The sequence below is a fragment of the Pelophylax lessonae genome, assembly GCF_965119305.1.
Source record: "Pelophylax lessonae genome assembly, chromosome: 1".
Classification (NCBI taxonomy): Eukaryota; Metazoa; Chordata; class Amphibia; order Anura; family Ranidae; genus Pelophylax; species Pelophylax lessonae.
In genome coordinates this window covers 879,243,455-879,259,738 of record NC_138768.1, presented here as the reverse complement: position 1 = coordinate 879,259,738, position 16,284 = coordinate 879,243,455, and the positions used below count along the sequence as shown (strand labels likewise).

General features: G+C 46.6%; 1 protein-coding gene across 1 annotated transcript in view; it reads right to left on the bottom strand.

Annotated features, from left to right (window-relative positions):
• LOC309562021 (receptor-type tyrosine-protein phosphatase T-like) overlaps window positions 1–11,805 on the bottom strand; it is a gene marked incomplete at its 3' end in the record, with an annotated part of 106,741 nt that extends 94,936 nt beyond the window's left edge. Inside the window, exon 1 of the mRNA XM_082266119.1 lies at window positions 11,703–11,805. Coding sequence (XP_082122245.1) covers window positions 11,703–11,769 — 67 coding nt within the window. The 5' untranslated portion in view covers window positions 11,770–11,805. The remainder of the gene's footprint in view (window positions 1–11,702) is intronic.
• Between the last annotated feature and the right edge of the window lie 4,479 nt (window positions 11,806–16,284).

The window sequence follows — 16,284 nt, the reverse complement described above, 5'->3', positions numbered from 1 at the left end:
CAGGTCAGGTCTATTTATAAGGTAGGGGGTATGTCCATGTGCTGAAATGTCTCAATTGGCTGTCCTGTACCTCCTGATGGATGTGTCATGGGTCAAAGTTCTTCAGAATGTAAAAGTACATGGCTTCGCGAACATTAGCACAAACATCGGCAAACGTTTGTGTTTTCGCAAATTTGCGAACACGCAAAGTTCGCCACGAACCGACCGCCGGGCGACCCGCAAGGCTATCTCTACCCAGGACAGTCGGGCTCTTCTCTGTGTTTCAGAAACATTGTCAATGGCTCATGTTTGAATATTGCCTGTAAACTATGGTTGAATGTTTCATTTACATAATACATTGGAACAACTATTTCACAGTGTATTCTATTGTAAAGCAGGGATTGTCACATTTCTAAACAAAGAGCCAGTTTACTGCCTTTCTGAACTTAGCGGGGTTAGTGGGAGTAAAAATATCCCAGGGTTGGTGAGCAGTGAGGGTACAAATTAAAGTGAAGGAAAAAAAGTATTTGGTCCCCTGCTGATTTTGTTCATTTGCCCACTGACAAAGAAATGATTAGTCTATAATTTTAATGGGCGGTTTATTTTAACAGTGAGAGACAGAATACCAACAAAAAAAAATTCAGAAAAAAGCATTTTAAAAAAGTTATAAATTGATTTGCATTTTAACCACTTTACCACCGGAGGATTTTCCTGCTAAAAGACCAGGGGGTTTTTTGCGTTTTTTTTTTTTTTTTTTTTTCTCGACATTGCGGCGGACAGATCGGACCCTTGACTGACATTTTTGACACTTTTGGGGGTACCAGTGACATTACTGCAGTAATCAGTGCTATACATATGCACTGTTACTGCAAAAATGACACTGGCAGGGAAGGGGTTAACTGTATTGGACAGGGAGGGGTTAAGTGTGTCCTAGGGGCGTGCTTCTAACTGTAGTGGGACATTCCTATTGGTGTAAAAAAAAAAAGATCAACAGTTCTACATAGTAGAACCGTTTGATCTTCATTTTTACACAGGGAGAACTGACAGGCGGCTTGTTTACATAAGCCGCTCTGTCTTTCTCCCGCTGTACCGGCGATCGTAGTGTGACCGGCGGACATCGGGTCCGCCAGTCGCACTCCTGCACTCCTCCGTGAACGAGGCGGGCGTGCGCTCGCCCGCTATTGGCTCTAGAAGGAGTGACAGGCGAGCGACGTAGACCTACGTCACTCTGCCTGGCCGGGGCTGACTGCCGCAGTAAATATACTGTGCGCAGTCGGCAAGTGGTTAATGAGTGAAATAAGTATTTGACACCTTTTGCAAAACATCACTTGACGGTACATGGCCCCGTTCATCGGCCCTTTGGTGCGGTGACGTCGTTCTGTTTCCTTAGTAGAAAGACACCTCCAAAGCATAATGTTTCCACCTCCATGTTTAACGGTGGGAATGGTGTTCTTGGGGTCATAGGCAGCATTCCTCCTCCTCCAAACATGGCGAGTTGAGTTGATGCCATAGAGATTGGTCTCATCTGACCAAAACACTTTCACCCAGTTCTCCTCTGAATCATTCAGATGTTCGTTAGAAAATTTCAGAGGTGTCTGTACATGTGCTTTCTTGAGCAGGGGGACCTTGCGGGTGCTGCAGGATTTCAGTCCTTCGCGGCATAGTGTTATTCAGTGTTATGCAACTGTTATTCTTGGTTACTATGGTTCTAGCTGCCTTGAGATCATTGACAAGATTCTCCCGTGAAGTTCTGGGCTTATTCCTCACAGCACTGGATTGAGATTGGGCTCAAGTAAGTGTTGAAGGGGGGCTGGAGGGAGTAGCTTATGAAAGCTTTTTTTTTTTTACCTTTTTTGTCATAAAAATACTTATACATCCGAAGCCTTACTGGACCCTTTTCTCAAGCAATATCGACAAAGTGTAATCAGTAGTGTGGGTGCCTATACCAGCATCTATCAGAAAAATCCTTTAAAGTTCAGTAATGACCTATGCTCATCTGAATAAGCTCTAAAACAAGCCCTCATTCATCTCTTTTTCTATCGGTATTGTGGATTAGGGATCGACCGATTATCGGCAAAGCCGATTATCGAAGGGCCGATATCCACTTTTTCCGATGTATTGGCCCTGGAAATGGCCGATATTACCAATATTTCCGTAAGCCTCCTCCCTTGCCTTGGACAGCCTCATCTGGAGTCGGGACTAGTCTCGCGGGAGTGTATCAAAGCCATACACCCACCCACAACAGCCCAGTGCCAGCCAGCCACCCACATCCACAGGCACCCACAGGCACTGTACCAACCAGCCACCCATCTACCCTGTACTAGCAAGCCACAGGCCCTGTACCAGCCACCCACAGCCCCTGTGCCAGCGACCCACCCACCACAGGGTGCCAGCCACCCACCACAGGGTGCCAGCCAACCAGCCATCCACCACTGGGTGCCAGATAGCCAGCCAGCCAACCACAGGCCCTGTACCAGCCACAGCCACTGTACCAGCTAGCCAGCCACCCACAGGCCCTGTACCAGCCAGCCACCCACCACAGGGTGCCAGCCAGCCACCCACCACAGGGTGCCAGCCAGTCACCCTCCACAGGGTGCCAAACAGCCAGCCACCCACCACAGGGTGCCAGACACCCACCACCACAGGGTTCCAGACAGCCAGTCACCTACCAGAGGGTGCCAAACAACCAGCCACCCACCACAGGGTGCCAGCAAGCCAGCCTCCCGCAACAGGGTGCCAGCAAGCCAGTCACCAACCACAGGTTGCCAGCCAGCCACCCACCACAGGGTGCCAGCCAGCCAGCCACTCGCAGGCCCTGTACCAGCCAGCCAGCCACCCGCAGGCCCTGTAACATCCAGCCATAGGCCCTGTACCAGCCAGCCACCCACAGGCCCTGTACCTGCCAGCCACCGACAGCCCTTGTGCCAGCCAGCCACCCACCCACCACAGGGTGCCAGCCAACCAGCCACCCACCACAGGGTGCCAGCCAGCCACCCACCACAGGGTGCCAGCCAGCCAGCCACCCACCACAGGGTGCCAGCCAACCAGCCACCCACCACCACAGGGTGCCAGACAGCCAGCCACCCACCACAGGGTGCCAGCCAGCCACCCACAGACCCTGTACCAGCCAGCCACCCCAGGCCCTTTGCCAGCCAGCCACAGTCACTGGCACTGTACCAGCCAGCCACCCAAAGGCCCTCTACCTGCCAGCCACCCACAGCCCCTGTGCCAAATTTCATGGATAACTTTGAATGGAATAATGAGTATGTCTGGATTACCTGTGACGTGTCCAGCCTCTATTCCTCCATTCCTCACAAGCTAGCTTTGGATGCGATTAAATATACTCTTGAACAAAATACTAATTTATCCAGTTTATTACAGTCCTTTATGCTCAAGGTCATGCACTTCCTTTTGGTTCACAATTATTTTTCATTTGATGGGGATTTTTACCTCCAAAGATGTGGGGCAGCGATGGGAGCCAAATTTTCTCCCTCTCTTGCCAATCTCTATATGGGATGGTGGGAGAGATCCCACATCTTTGGAGGTAGAAATCCCTTCAGAGACCAGATCGCTCTGTTTTACCGATACATAGACGGTCTGGTCTTTGTCTGTTATTGAAGTGGGGATTTAGATACATTTTTACTTTATCTGAATGATAATGAGTTAAATCTAAAATGTACAGGCTGCAGAAATGCTGACCAGATTGAATCAGAGGAGGTGACACTTTCCGATTACTGTGTAGAAAGTTAGTGTTCTGGATCTTTAAGCTTCGAACACGTATGCCACACGGCTTGAACTTTGAGTGGGACGTCACTCATTTTTATGAGTAAAGCCCACTCAATATTCACCTCCTCCATTGCTTTGTTGCTTTTTTGCATTTTTTGAATGTTTGCTTTTCATTTTTCTTTCCCTCTTTATTAATTTTATTGGCTATATATATATATATATATATATATATATATATATATATATATATATATATATATAAAATATATTCACACAATACAATGTAACCAATTTTCCCTTGATCGATTGTCAAAATTTTGGTGTTTTGTTATATTTATGCCAATTTTTCAAGGGGATATGATACAAAAAGTTTTTTTGACATACAATTATATATATATAGTGTGTCAGGTTTTGATACCTATTCATTCATGGTATTCTCTTCACATCACTACTTACTGGTGTACTACTCATGGTTTTGATGTTCTTGAAAACAAGAGGGGGAGCATTTTCCTTTGCTTTTTTTCCAAAAACATTTTTTATTTTACAATTATGAGTTTCACTGTGGTATTCCATTTCAGTGATGTGATAGTAGAGTACCTTTTCGCCACGATTTCTTTATAATTACTATTTTAATTAAACTGCTTTTTATATTTTAGTCTTGTAGCAGTAAATGAATGAAAAAAGGTTTTCATGATATTTAAACCAATTAATGGCCAGATGATGATACATCAATAGTTTATACAGTTCATATATATATATGTTCTAACCATTTTGCTGAGGGTTTTTTATGGACTTATTCACATGTCTTAGCTTGTGATCAAATTTGTGATTAGTCATTTATATTTTCAAGCATAGATACAGGACATAATTTATTGTTCTCAAGAATATTCTCCCTTGTAGACAAATTTTCTTTTTTGGCTATGTATTGGGACCTGATTTGCTTTGAACTTTAAAAAGCATATATGTGTATTAGTATTCTTTATATATTTTTCATGAATTCATGATGATTATATATATATATATATATATATATATATATATATATATATATACATATACATATGTGATTGTTTTTTCAAAAGTAATAATCGGGTTTCCCATTCGAAGTTTTTTTCTTGGTTTTTCTATTTTTTATTATATGACCAAACATTTATTTTTATATTCCAATTTTTCTTATGTATGAGCACACACACACATTCACACATTTATAGTCAACAATATCTTTAGTCAAATAAATCAATCAATTTATCGTACATTCATAGTAAATATTGACATATATTTTTTCTTTTTTTATGTACATACATTCACCTTAATTCATCACGCACAATTCAATTAAATTTTTATGTCACTTCATTCACTTTTTATATCAATTTTGCAGCCACCCACAGGCCCTGTACCAGCCAGCCACCCACAGCCCCTATGCCAGCCACCCACCCACTACAGGGTGCCAGCAAGCCAGCCAGCCACCCACCACAGGGTACCAGACACCCACCACCACAGGGTTCCAGACAGCCAGCCACCCACCCACCACAGGGTGCCAGCAAGCCAGCCACCAACCACAGGGTGCCAGCCAGCCACCCGCAGGCCCTGTACCAGCCAGCCACAGACACTGTACCAGCCAGCCACCCACAGGCCCTGTACCAGCCAGCCACCCACCCACAGGCCCTGTACCAGCCAGCCACCCACCCACAGGCCCTGTACCAGCCAGCCACCCACTCACCACAGGATGCAAGCCAGCCAGGCACCCACCACAGGGTGCCAGCCAACCAGCCACTCACCACAGGGTGCCAGACAGCCACCCACCCACCCACCCACAGACCCTTTACTAGTCAGCCACCCACAGGCCCTGTACCAGCCAGCCACCCACAGCCCCTGTGCCAGCCACTCACGCACCACAGGGAGCCAGCCAGCCACCCACCAAACACAGGGTGCCAGCCAGCCACCCACCCACCACAGGGTGCCAGCAAGCCAGCCATCTACCACAGGGTGCCAGCAAGCCAGCCATCCACCACAGGGTGCCAGCAGGCCAGCCACCCACCACAGGGTGCCAGCCAACCACCTACCCACCACAGGGTGCCAGCCAGCCAGCCACCTGCAGGCCCTGTACAACCCAGCCAGCCACCCACAGGCCCTGTACCAGCCAGCCACAGGCATTGTACCAACCAGCCAGTCACCCACAGGCCCTGTACCAGCCCCCCACTCACAGCCCACGTGCCAGCCACCCACCCCAGGGTGCCAGCCAGCCAACCACCCACCACAGGGTGCCAGCCAGCCAGCCACCCGCAGGCCCTGTACCAGCCAGCCACCCACAGGCCCTGTACCAGCCAGCCACAGGCACTGTACCAGCCAGTCACTCACCCACAGGCCTTGTACCAGTCAGTCACCCACAGGCCCTGTACCAGCCAGCCACAGGCACTGCACCAGCCAGCCACCCACAGGCCCTGTATCAGCCAGCCACCCACAGCCCCTGTGCCAGCCACTCACCCACCACAGGGAGCCAGCCACCCACCCACCACGGGGTGCCAGCCAACCAGCCACCCACCACAGGGTTCCAGACAGCCAGCCACCCACCAAATGGTGCCAGCAACCCAGCCACCTACCACAGGGTGACAGCCAGTCACCCACCACAGGGTGCCAGCAAGCCAGCCATCCACAACAGGGTGCCAGCAGGCCAGCCACCCGCCACAGGGTGCCAGCCAACCAGCTACTCACCACAGGGTGCCAGCCAGCCAGCCACCTGCAGGCCCTGTACAACCCAGCCAGCCACCCACAGGCCCTGTACCAGCCAGCCACAGGCATTGTACCAGCCATCCAGTCACCCACAGGCCCTGTACCAGCCCACCATCCACAGCCCACTTGCCAGCCACCCACCCCAGGGTGCCAGCCAGCCACCCACCCACCACAGGGTGCCAGCCAGCCACCCGCAGGCCCTGTACCAGCCAGCCACAGGCCCTGTACCAGCCAGCCACAGGCACTGTACCAGCCAGCCACTCACAGATCCTGTACCAGCCAGCTACCCACCACAGGGTGCCAGTCAGCCAGCCACCCACCACAGGGTGCCAGCCAGCCAGCCAGCCACCCACCCACCACAGGGTGCCAGCCAGCCACCCACTCACCACAGGGTGCCAGACAGCCAGCCACTCACCACAGGGTGCCAGACAGCCAGCCACTCACCACAGGGTGCCAGACAGCCAGCCACTCACCACAGGGTGCCAGACAGCGAGCCACCCACCACAGGGTGCCAGCAAGCCAGCCACCCACCACAGGGTGCCAGACAGCCAGCCACCCACCACAGGGTGCCAGACAGCCAGCCACCCACCACAGGGTACCAGACAGCCAGCCACCCACCACAGGGTACCAGACAGCCAGCCACCCACCACAGGATGCCAGCCAGCCTGCCACCCACCGCAGGGTGCCAGCAAGCCAGCCAGTAAACATTAAACAAAAATTAACATGTTCAGTACCAGATTTGTGTAAAAAAAATTGTCTTTATTTTTCAAAACTTTAAATGTGTAAAATATCGGCCGATCCCGATATGTAAAATATCAAAATATTGGTATCGGCTCTGAAAAAACCATATAGGTCTATCCCTATTGTGGATAAATTATCTTCACAGTTCACAGCAGAGGCAGTGAAATCTGATCTTTTTTCCTGCCATGAAGGAGTGTGGCTGCCGTAACACTCGCAGTAAGCTCGTTTAGAAATGTGTCGCATTCCGGTGATGTCATTCATCCACGCTGCTGTACCATCTGCGCCCCAAGCCTCGCTTTGGACTACCATCCACCGCACAACTGGCTTCCACGGTGACCAGAGAGGAGCAGTCTGCACAGGGCTGCCTTGTCAGGGGATGGCCATACGTCCACCAAAGTTTTATCTGGGACTGTCCTCTCCATCTGATGTGCTCTGCTTTACACTACTCAATGTGAGTTTATAATGTTTTTACTCTGCATTAAAATTGTCATACAGTTTACTGTTAGAGGTGCCTCTCCCTTTGTCATTCACTTGCAGCTCACTGGAACCCTGGTTTCTGTTCCTATTGATGGCAACCCTAAGTGTCTGGACTACTTAATTTTCTCTTCCATGGCCTTATTTATGGACTTTTATATGGACTTGTTTGGGGCCTGCAGCTCATGCACCTTTTAACTATTGTTTATATGCAGAACCTAAACATAAATGCAAATTATGTTCTAGGGGGAAAGCTCTGAGGGGAATCCAGGATGGAGAAGGATCTAGGGGTTCTAGTAGAAGATAGACTAAGTAATAGCATGCAATGTCAAGCTGCAGCTTTCAAAGCCGGTAGAATATTATAATGCATAAAAAAGGGGATAGAAAGGGGATATATTCCAGAGACAAAGCTCTAATCCTACCACTTTAAAAAACTATGGTCCGGCCACACCTGGAGTATTCTTTTCAGTTCTTCCATGTCCCATACCATAGCTGTGCGCAGCCTATTGCATTAGGGTGTGCGCCCCAAAAGCTCAAACACACGTGCCTTTGTCTGCAGCCTCAGCTGCACTGGACAGTGAATAATCGGGAAGTGCTCTGTGCTGAGAAGCTTTCTCTTCATTCACGAACTAAAGCATAGAAAACACAGTTTACTATGCTTCAGTTATGAATAGAAACAGTGAATGAGTATGTTCACTGCGTTCATTTGGAAGGAAGGGGCCGGCAAATTACATATATTCTAGCCCCTTCAACTACTCTCCATTCTGGGAGCGCAACACAGGGGGAAGCCCAGGCAATAGGGGGAATCAACACTGCACACAGTGATTAGGGTGTGCCCAGGCACACCCCCATGTGTACGCTTGAATCCCATACATTGGTGGTCAGTAGGAAAAATGTCCTTTATGTCGGCGATCAGTGGGAAGAATGCTCCTTACAATGGCGGTAAGGGGTAATGCTCATTACATTGGCAATCAATTGGAAGAATTCTCCTTATATTTGTAGCAATGGGGAAGAATGCTCCTGATATTCTTTCCCCTTGTGGTCATTGGGAAAAATCCTCCTTTGACAGATAGTTAAAAGATCATTGTTGTAAATTATTTCTTATCTGAGAGGCAGTCATTGCTCATTGCAGGAAGCCCTGGCAACCTCTGGAGTAACCCAAAGATTTCATGGAACTCTGATTAGAAAAAACCTTCTCTGGAGACTGTTGTGTGTGAAAATCGCAGGAAATCAGCAGTTACATAAATACTCCAGCAGTTACAGCATGTCCATCTGGTACCAACATTTGGACCACGGTCACAATCACTGACATCTGATTTTTACCCATTCCGGTGTTTAATGTGAACAGTAGGGATGATCGAACGGTTCGGGTCGACCATCGGTTCGACCTGAACATTGACTGTTCGAAATTCAGCCGAATTACGAACTTTTTGCGAAAAAAGTTCGGAATTCGGCAACCAGAACCGACCAAAATGCAATGGGACAGGAACTGGGCTTTAAAAGCCCGTGATTGGACCAGAAACATTAGTAAAAGCCAATTGAGGGGTCAGGAGTCTGCTAGGAATGTGATTGGAGTGACTAGGGGGTCCAGAGGCCAATCAGTAGTGAATACGCCCCCAGTATATAAGATAGCCCCGCCAAATCTCTAACACTGTAATACAGGGGCTGTGGAAGAGAGTGGAAGCAGTTCTGTTACTCCTGCTGCTCCAGTGTCATTTAGCAATTATTAGTGTGAGGAAAGGGATATCTAGTGTAGTTAGGGTACTATATACCACTATAGTTAGATTCAAAAATCTAGTTTCTGTGGGGAAAGTGTTAAGTGTCAGGGTGACCGTAGTGTAGTTTAGGGTGAACTGACTCTGACTGCTATGCCAGGGTGACCAAACTCTTCCATGTCAGGGTGACCATCATAGAAAAAAGATTATTTGTATTAGAATTGCAATAGAGCAGGGTAGTGGCTCCGCTACTTTTACACCCGGCCATTTTTGTTTTAGGCGTTTATTGGGCATTTTTGTGGACGTCTTTAGAGGCAGGCATGACATCTGAACTTCTGTGTAGGGGTATATATACACATACACACATATAGTTGTGAAAGTAGCGGAACCCTATGCCTGCGCTAATGAAATTATTTGCAGGCATAGGGTTCCGCTCCTATTACACCTATATGTGTGTATGTGTATATATACATATATGTGTGTGTGTATATATACCCCTATACAGAAGTTCAGATGTTATGCCTGCCTCCAAAGATGCCCAAAAAATGCCCAATAAACGCCTGCAACAAAAAACGCCCAGGTGTGTTTTTTCAGGCGTTTATTGGGCATTTTTTGGGCGTCTTTGGAGGCAGGCATAACATCTGAACTTCTGTATAGGGGTATATATACACACACACATATATGTATATATACACATTCACACATATAGGTGTAATAGGAGCGGAGCCACATTCCTGCAAATTATTTAATTAGTGCATGGATAGGATTTCGCTCCTTTCACACCTATATGGGTGTATGTGTATATATACATATATGTGTGTGTGTGTATATATATATATAATATATATATATATATATATATATATATATATATATATATATATATATATATATATACCCCTACACAGAAGTTCAGATGTCATGCCTGCCTCCAAAGACGCCCAACAAATGCCCAATAAACGCCTGAAACAAAAACGCCCAAGTGTGAAAATAGCAGAGCCACTACCCTGCTCTACTAAAAATTTGAATAAAAATGATCTTTTTTTCTGGTTCTGGACATGCTGCAGAGCTGAAACTTCACAGGTACACTTTTTAGACCCCCCCCCCCCCCCCCGGAGACTAAATCCAAAGAAATCTCTTTTTTTTTTTTTCAATAATCGTCTCTCTATCAAAAAATGACAATTTTTAAGAACTTTTTTTTGTATGATTAATAGTCCCTGGGGCTGAAACTTCACAGGTACACTTTTTAGACCCCCCCCCCCCCCCAGACACTAAATCCAAAGAAATCTCATTTTTTTTTTTCAATAATTGGCTCTCTATCAAACGACAATTTTTAAGAACTTTTTTTTGTATGATTAATAGTCCCTGGGGCATGACCCAGAACACTAGGGACTTTTTAGGGGCATTTATTGGGTTTTAGGGCTTCAAAATGGTGTTTTTTGATTACCAAAGTTTGGGTCCCATTGACTTCAATGGGGTTCTGGAATCCGGACCCGAACTTTCGGGAAGTTCGGGTGTTCTGGTCGAACCAAACTTTTCAAAAGTTCGATCATCCCTAGTAAACAGCAGGGCCTCATTCACACAGGTGATTAGGGTGCTGCATTCAGACGTGACTAAACCTGGATGTGCCACCGCTCAGCTTGGCTATTCACACACCCCATGTTCATGAAGCCAGAGTTTCTCAGCACAGAACAGCAGTTCACCATGGACATATATATGGGGCATGGGGGTGTTAAGGCACATATGCATTAGATCTCCGGTGCCACCCTGCGGCCTGAGGGCCACATGCGGCACTTTGGTGTTTGAAGTACAGCCCATAGAGGAAGCATTGATTTGTAATGGGTCCCTTAATTGCAGTAAAGTCTAGTAGTTTCATGCAACATGTCCCTTGTCTCTGATAATTTCTTATTGCATGGCTTCAGTCTCTAACCTCTCCAGTAGAACAATCTCTGCCCATTTCCTCTAGTAAATCCTCAGTCAGTGACAGTTTTCTGTAGCATCACACATTATAAATGTTATATGCAGCCCTTTGGAGACATTAGGTGCTGAATTTGAGGCCCCCTTTTCCTTGCAACCACTGCATTAGATGGTCAGCAAGAGGTTAAGGCTTTTTTTTTATAGAAGCATTATGTTGTTAACATTGTAAAAAGCTCCAATCTCTAACATTAAACTTATTTTAGCACCCGACACATCAGTGTGTGATGGAGGTATGAAGGTCCCTTCCCTAGTGAGCCCAGGATAATTCTATGTCATTATTTTCTATAATCACAGATGCCTAAAAATAATATAATAAGAATCAGTTTTATCCTGTGATAGTAATAATAAGTTGTATCTTACCATCCACTGCTGTCAGTTGGTAGAGGAGACAGACGGTGATCAGTAGATAGGACCACAGTGCAGCCATGGCAGGTGGACTCCCAGCTAAAGTCAGTGTGCGCAGTGCTCATATCACTGCCTGTTCTCTACATCACACACTGACAGAGGAAGTAACTCAACCACAGGAATGAGAGAATCACTCTTCCTCTTTTGTGGTAAAAGTAAAGATCTTAAAATTCTGAAAACCAAAAATTCTTAGAATTCAACAAGCCAAGTGTCACCTGCCTGGTCGGTATCATGGCTTCTCTATGACCTGATAGACCTCAGGATTAGGGATGGACTTTATGTTCGAGTCAAACGTAAGTTCGACTCGAACATCGGGTGTTCTTGTGTTCGCCCGCCGATGAGTGCCCCATAATGCACTGTGCGATTGCAGTGCATTAAGTGCTTGTGATTGGCCAAAGCATGCACCTGACCTGTATGCTTTGTCTAATCACGGCAGCCCTGTGTGGTCTGTTAGCAGAGATTAGGCAGGGTAATCAATGGATTGTGTGTTCAGTCAGTTTAGTGCAGTGTAGTGCTGTGCTGATTCTTGTGTAACAACAAAAATGTAGATGTGCCACTGAAGTGTTGGTGTATCCCATTTTCTTTTTCATTGATATATATATTTTTTTCTTTTCTTTTCATTTTTTTTTTTTTTTTTCGCAGCATCAGGTTCTGTTGCTGCAGTATTAGTACTCTCCCTTCTGTGTCACAGGTGCTATTACTTCTGCATCAGCTGTGATTTTTTTTTTTGGCACAGCAGCACTAATAATATTTAGGGCATAATTGCTGTCCCTCCCGACTTCTGCATCACAGGTGCTATTCCTTCTGCATCAGCAGTGTTTTTTTTTTGTGGCACAGCAGCACTAATAATATTTAGGGCATAATTGCTGTCCCCTTTTCTGCATCGCAGGTGCTCTTCCTTCTGCGTCAGCAGTATTTTTTTTTTTTTTGTGGCACAGCAGCACTAATAATATTTAGGGCATAATTGCTGCTCCCCCTTCCACGTCGCAGGTGCAATTCTTTCTGTGTCAGCAGTGTTTTTTTTTTTTTTTTGGTGCAGCAGCACTAATGATACTTAGGGCATAATTGCTGCCCCCCTTTATGCCTCGCATGTTCTTTTCCTTCTGTGTCAGCAGGGGTTTTCCTTTTTTTTTTTGGCTTTATTATATTTTTCTTTATTAAAAAAACTATAATAAAATGGTTTACAGTGCACCAAGCAAAAACGTATTGCACCCAAGCACAATATTCCCATTCCACACGCTATAATAAATATTTATAAACATCCCGCCCCAAAAAATCCCCATCATGTCCGAAAGGCCAACAAGGAGAGGCAGACGCTCACATGCCACTAAAAAAAGGCAAGCAGCCTCTGTGTCCACAGTGAAAAGTGGTGGTCTTGGACATTGTGCATCCTCTGCAAGCGGGGCACACTTGTCCTTTTTTTTCCGGTGCCGGCCGTGTTATTGAGCCACAACATACAGAAGAGTTGGTGGAGTGGATAACTAAGCCGTTCTCATCCTCCTCAACATGTGTCACCCAGGCTCATACTAGTTTGCCTTCCACTGCAGCTGCCAAAGCAGCCTATTCCACAGGCTCTAGTCCACAGCTACTCCTTCAATAGCCCCACCATCATGCACGGAGGAGTCACTTGAACTATTCAATCATAGTGTCAGTTACATGACATGTGCAGAATGTGCAGCAATTTGAATGCTCAGATGTTGGTTCCCTGGTTGAGGAAGGGAATAACGTGAGCCTAAAGAGAGGGGGTGACAATGACGAACAAGAAACTAGCAGTCTTGTTGCAAAAGCTGCAGCATACTGCCAAGTTTGCTCCAGTGACGAGGAGGGAGGGGATGATGAGGTCACTGACTATACTTGGGTGCCTGAGAGAACAGAGAAGGAAAGTGAGGAGGAGGAGAAGCAACAACTCCAACGAGGCAGGATGTCCTCCAGGGGCCACCCTAAGGGAAGCCACCCTATTGCATCACACCACAGAGCTCCACAGGTGCAGGGTGCTGCTAACTCACCACTGACTTCCAAAAGTTCATTGGTGTGGGCTTGTTAGGATGGCAGGTGGAGCCTGACTAATAGAGAGAACTCTCACCTGATGGAAGGCTGCGGTAGCAGAGCTGGATGCCGGATGGACACTAAGGTAAGTACTCTGATAAGGACACAGGTTCACCTGAGGTGCGGAGTCTAAGTGTTAGCTGGTTTTCACCAGAGCCCCTAGTGGCGGGGATGGACTGTGCTGCAAGCTAGCACCAGATCGTGGTCCCCAGGATCACCCAGCCAGGCAGAGTGCAGGTTCCGGTCCAGAAGCGGAAAAGCAGACAAGGGATAACCAAGAGAGTATATTAAAAAAGAATAGCGCAACCATGCAAAAGAAATGACTATCAAATATTGAGACCATCCATAAATAAAAATCACCCCTTTTTTATGGATAGTGTAGGACCCACCGATAATGGGGTACTTTGACGCAGTGGTGGGCTTGAGCACAATATGGCCATATGGTGTAACTAAATCCCCATTTTTATTTATGGATGGTCTCCATATTTGATAGTCATTTCTTTTGCATGGTTGCGCTATTCTTTTTTAATATACATGTTGCTTGGTCCATAGCTGCACCGGCTTTAGATATACATGTTCAGGGTTTGCTCCCCCAATTTTTTGCTTGTTTATTATGTATTCGGTCTGACCAGACTTATGAGGTTGAGCATCCCATCCCCCACACACACCTGTACTCTATTGGTGTCCTCTATCAAGTAGATATAGGAGGAGTCCCCTGCAGTGCATTAGCACACCTTCCCAGCAAGGAGCATTGTCTCCAAGGGTAAGAGAGGCTGGATTCACCCCTTTTTTATGGATAGTGTAGGACCCACCGATAATGGGGTACTTTGATGCAGTGGTGGGCTTGAGCACGATATGGCCATATGGTGGAACTAAATCCCCATTTTTATTTATGGATGGTCTCCATATTTGATAGTCATTTCTTTTGCATGGTTGCGCTATTCTTTTTTAATATACATGTTGCTTGGTCCATAGCTGCACCGGCTTTAGAAATACATGTTCAGGGTTTGTTCCCCCAATTTTTTGCTTGTTTATTATGTATTCAGTCTGACCAGACTTATGAGGTTGAGCATCCCATCCCCCACACACACCTGTACTCTATTGGTGTCCTCTATCAAGTAGATATAGGAGAAGTCCCCTGCAGTGCATTAGCACACCTTCCCAGCAAGGAGCGTTGTCTCCAAGGGTAAGAGAGGCTGGATTCACCCCTTTTTTATGGATAGTGTAGGACCCACCGATAATGGGGTACTTTGATGCAGTGGTGGGCTTGAGCACGATATGGCCATATGGTGGAACTAAATCCCCATTTTTATTTATGGATGGTCTCCATATTTGATAGTCATTTCTTTTGCATGGTTGCGCTATTCTTTTTTAATATACATGTTGCTTGGTCCATAGCTGCACCGGCTTTAGATATACATGTTCAGGGTTTGCTCCCCCAATTTTTTGCTTGTTTAACCAAGAGAGTAGTCAGACGAGCCAAAGGTCAGGGCGGGCAGCAAGTAGCAAGGTCAAGAGGAAGCCGGGTCAAATAATCAGGAACAAAAGGTACACAGGAACACTGGATCACAAGGAAAAGCTGAAGATAACACAGCAATTACCTGGAGTGACTGCTGTGTTTAAATAGGCCATTTTGGCGCCAATTTGGTAGCCTCAAACTATTCTAAGGTAGCCTCGAACTATTCCAAGGCAGCCTCAAACTATTCCAAGGTAGCCTCTAGCTATTCAAGGCGCCTCTTTGTACGCGCATGTGCATAGGCGTTCGCCGGTTTGCGGCACCAGTGTGCCTGCGCATAGCAGTGGCTGCCTGACAGGGCTTTTTTTAACACATGTGCAGCAGACCGTGGCATTGATGTTTGAAATCTCTGTCTGAAGTGCATCAAGTTTGGACAGAACACCAGCCGATTAGGCACCACATGCTTGACAAGACATATAACGACCTGCAATACAGTCCTTTGGCAACAGCACCTGAAAGACCCACATCATAAAAAAATGCAGACTTCTCCTTGCTCCTCATCTGGGATCTCTACCCCTACTATATCTCAAGTCCTCTCCAAAACCTGCACTGAGAGGGATAATGGTATAGCAACGGGTGCCACAGGTACTTGCACCCAATTTCCTATCAGTACACCACCTGTTGGTTTGACCAGAAGGCAAATTTGGCTACCCCAGTTGCTGAACCAAAAAAAAAATACTGTCCCAGACTTCCACATGCTCAGCGTATAAATGCTAGCTTGGCCAAATCTCTAGCACTGCAACTGCTGCCTTTTCATATGGTAGACTCTGCCCCCTTTTGTGATTTTGTGAAATGTGCTGTACTAAGGTGGCAGGTTCAAAAAACACTTATTTTCACTTAAGGCCATTCCAGCTTTGTACCATCATATGGAAGCCAGTGTTGTGGCCTTGTTGAACAGAGCAGTCAGCAGCAAGGTTCACATTATTGCTGACTCGTGGTCCAGCAGGCATGGTCAGGGACGTTATATTTCCTTCA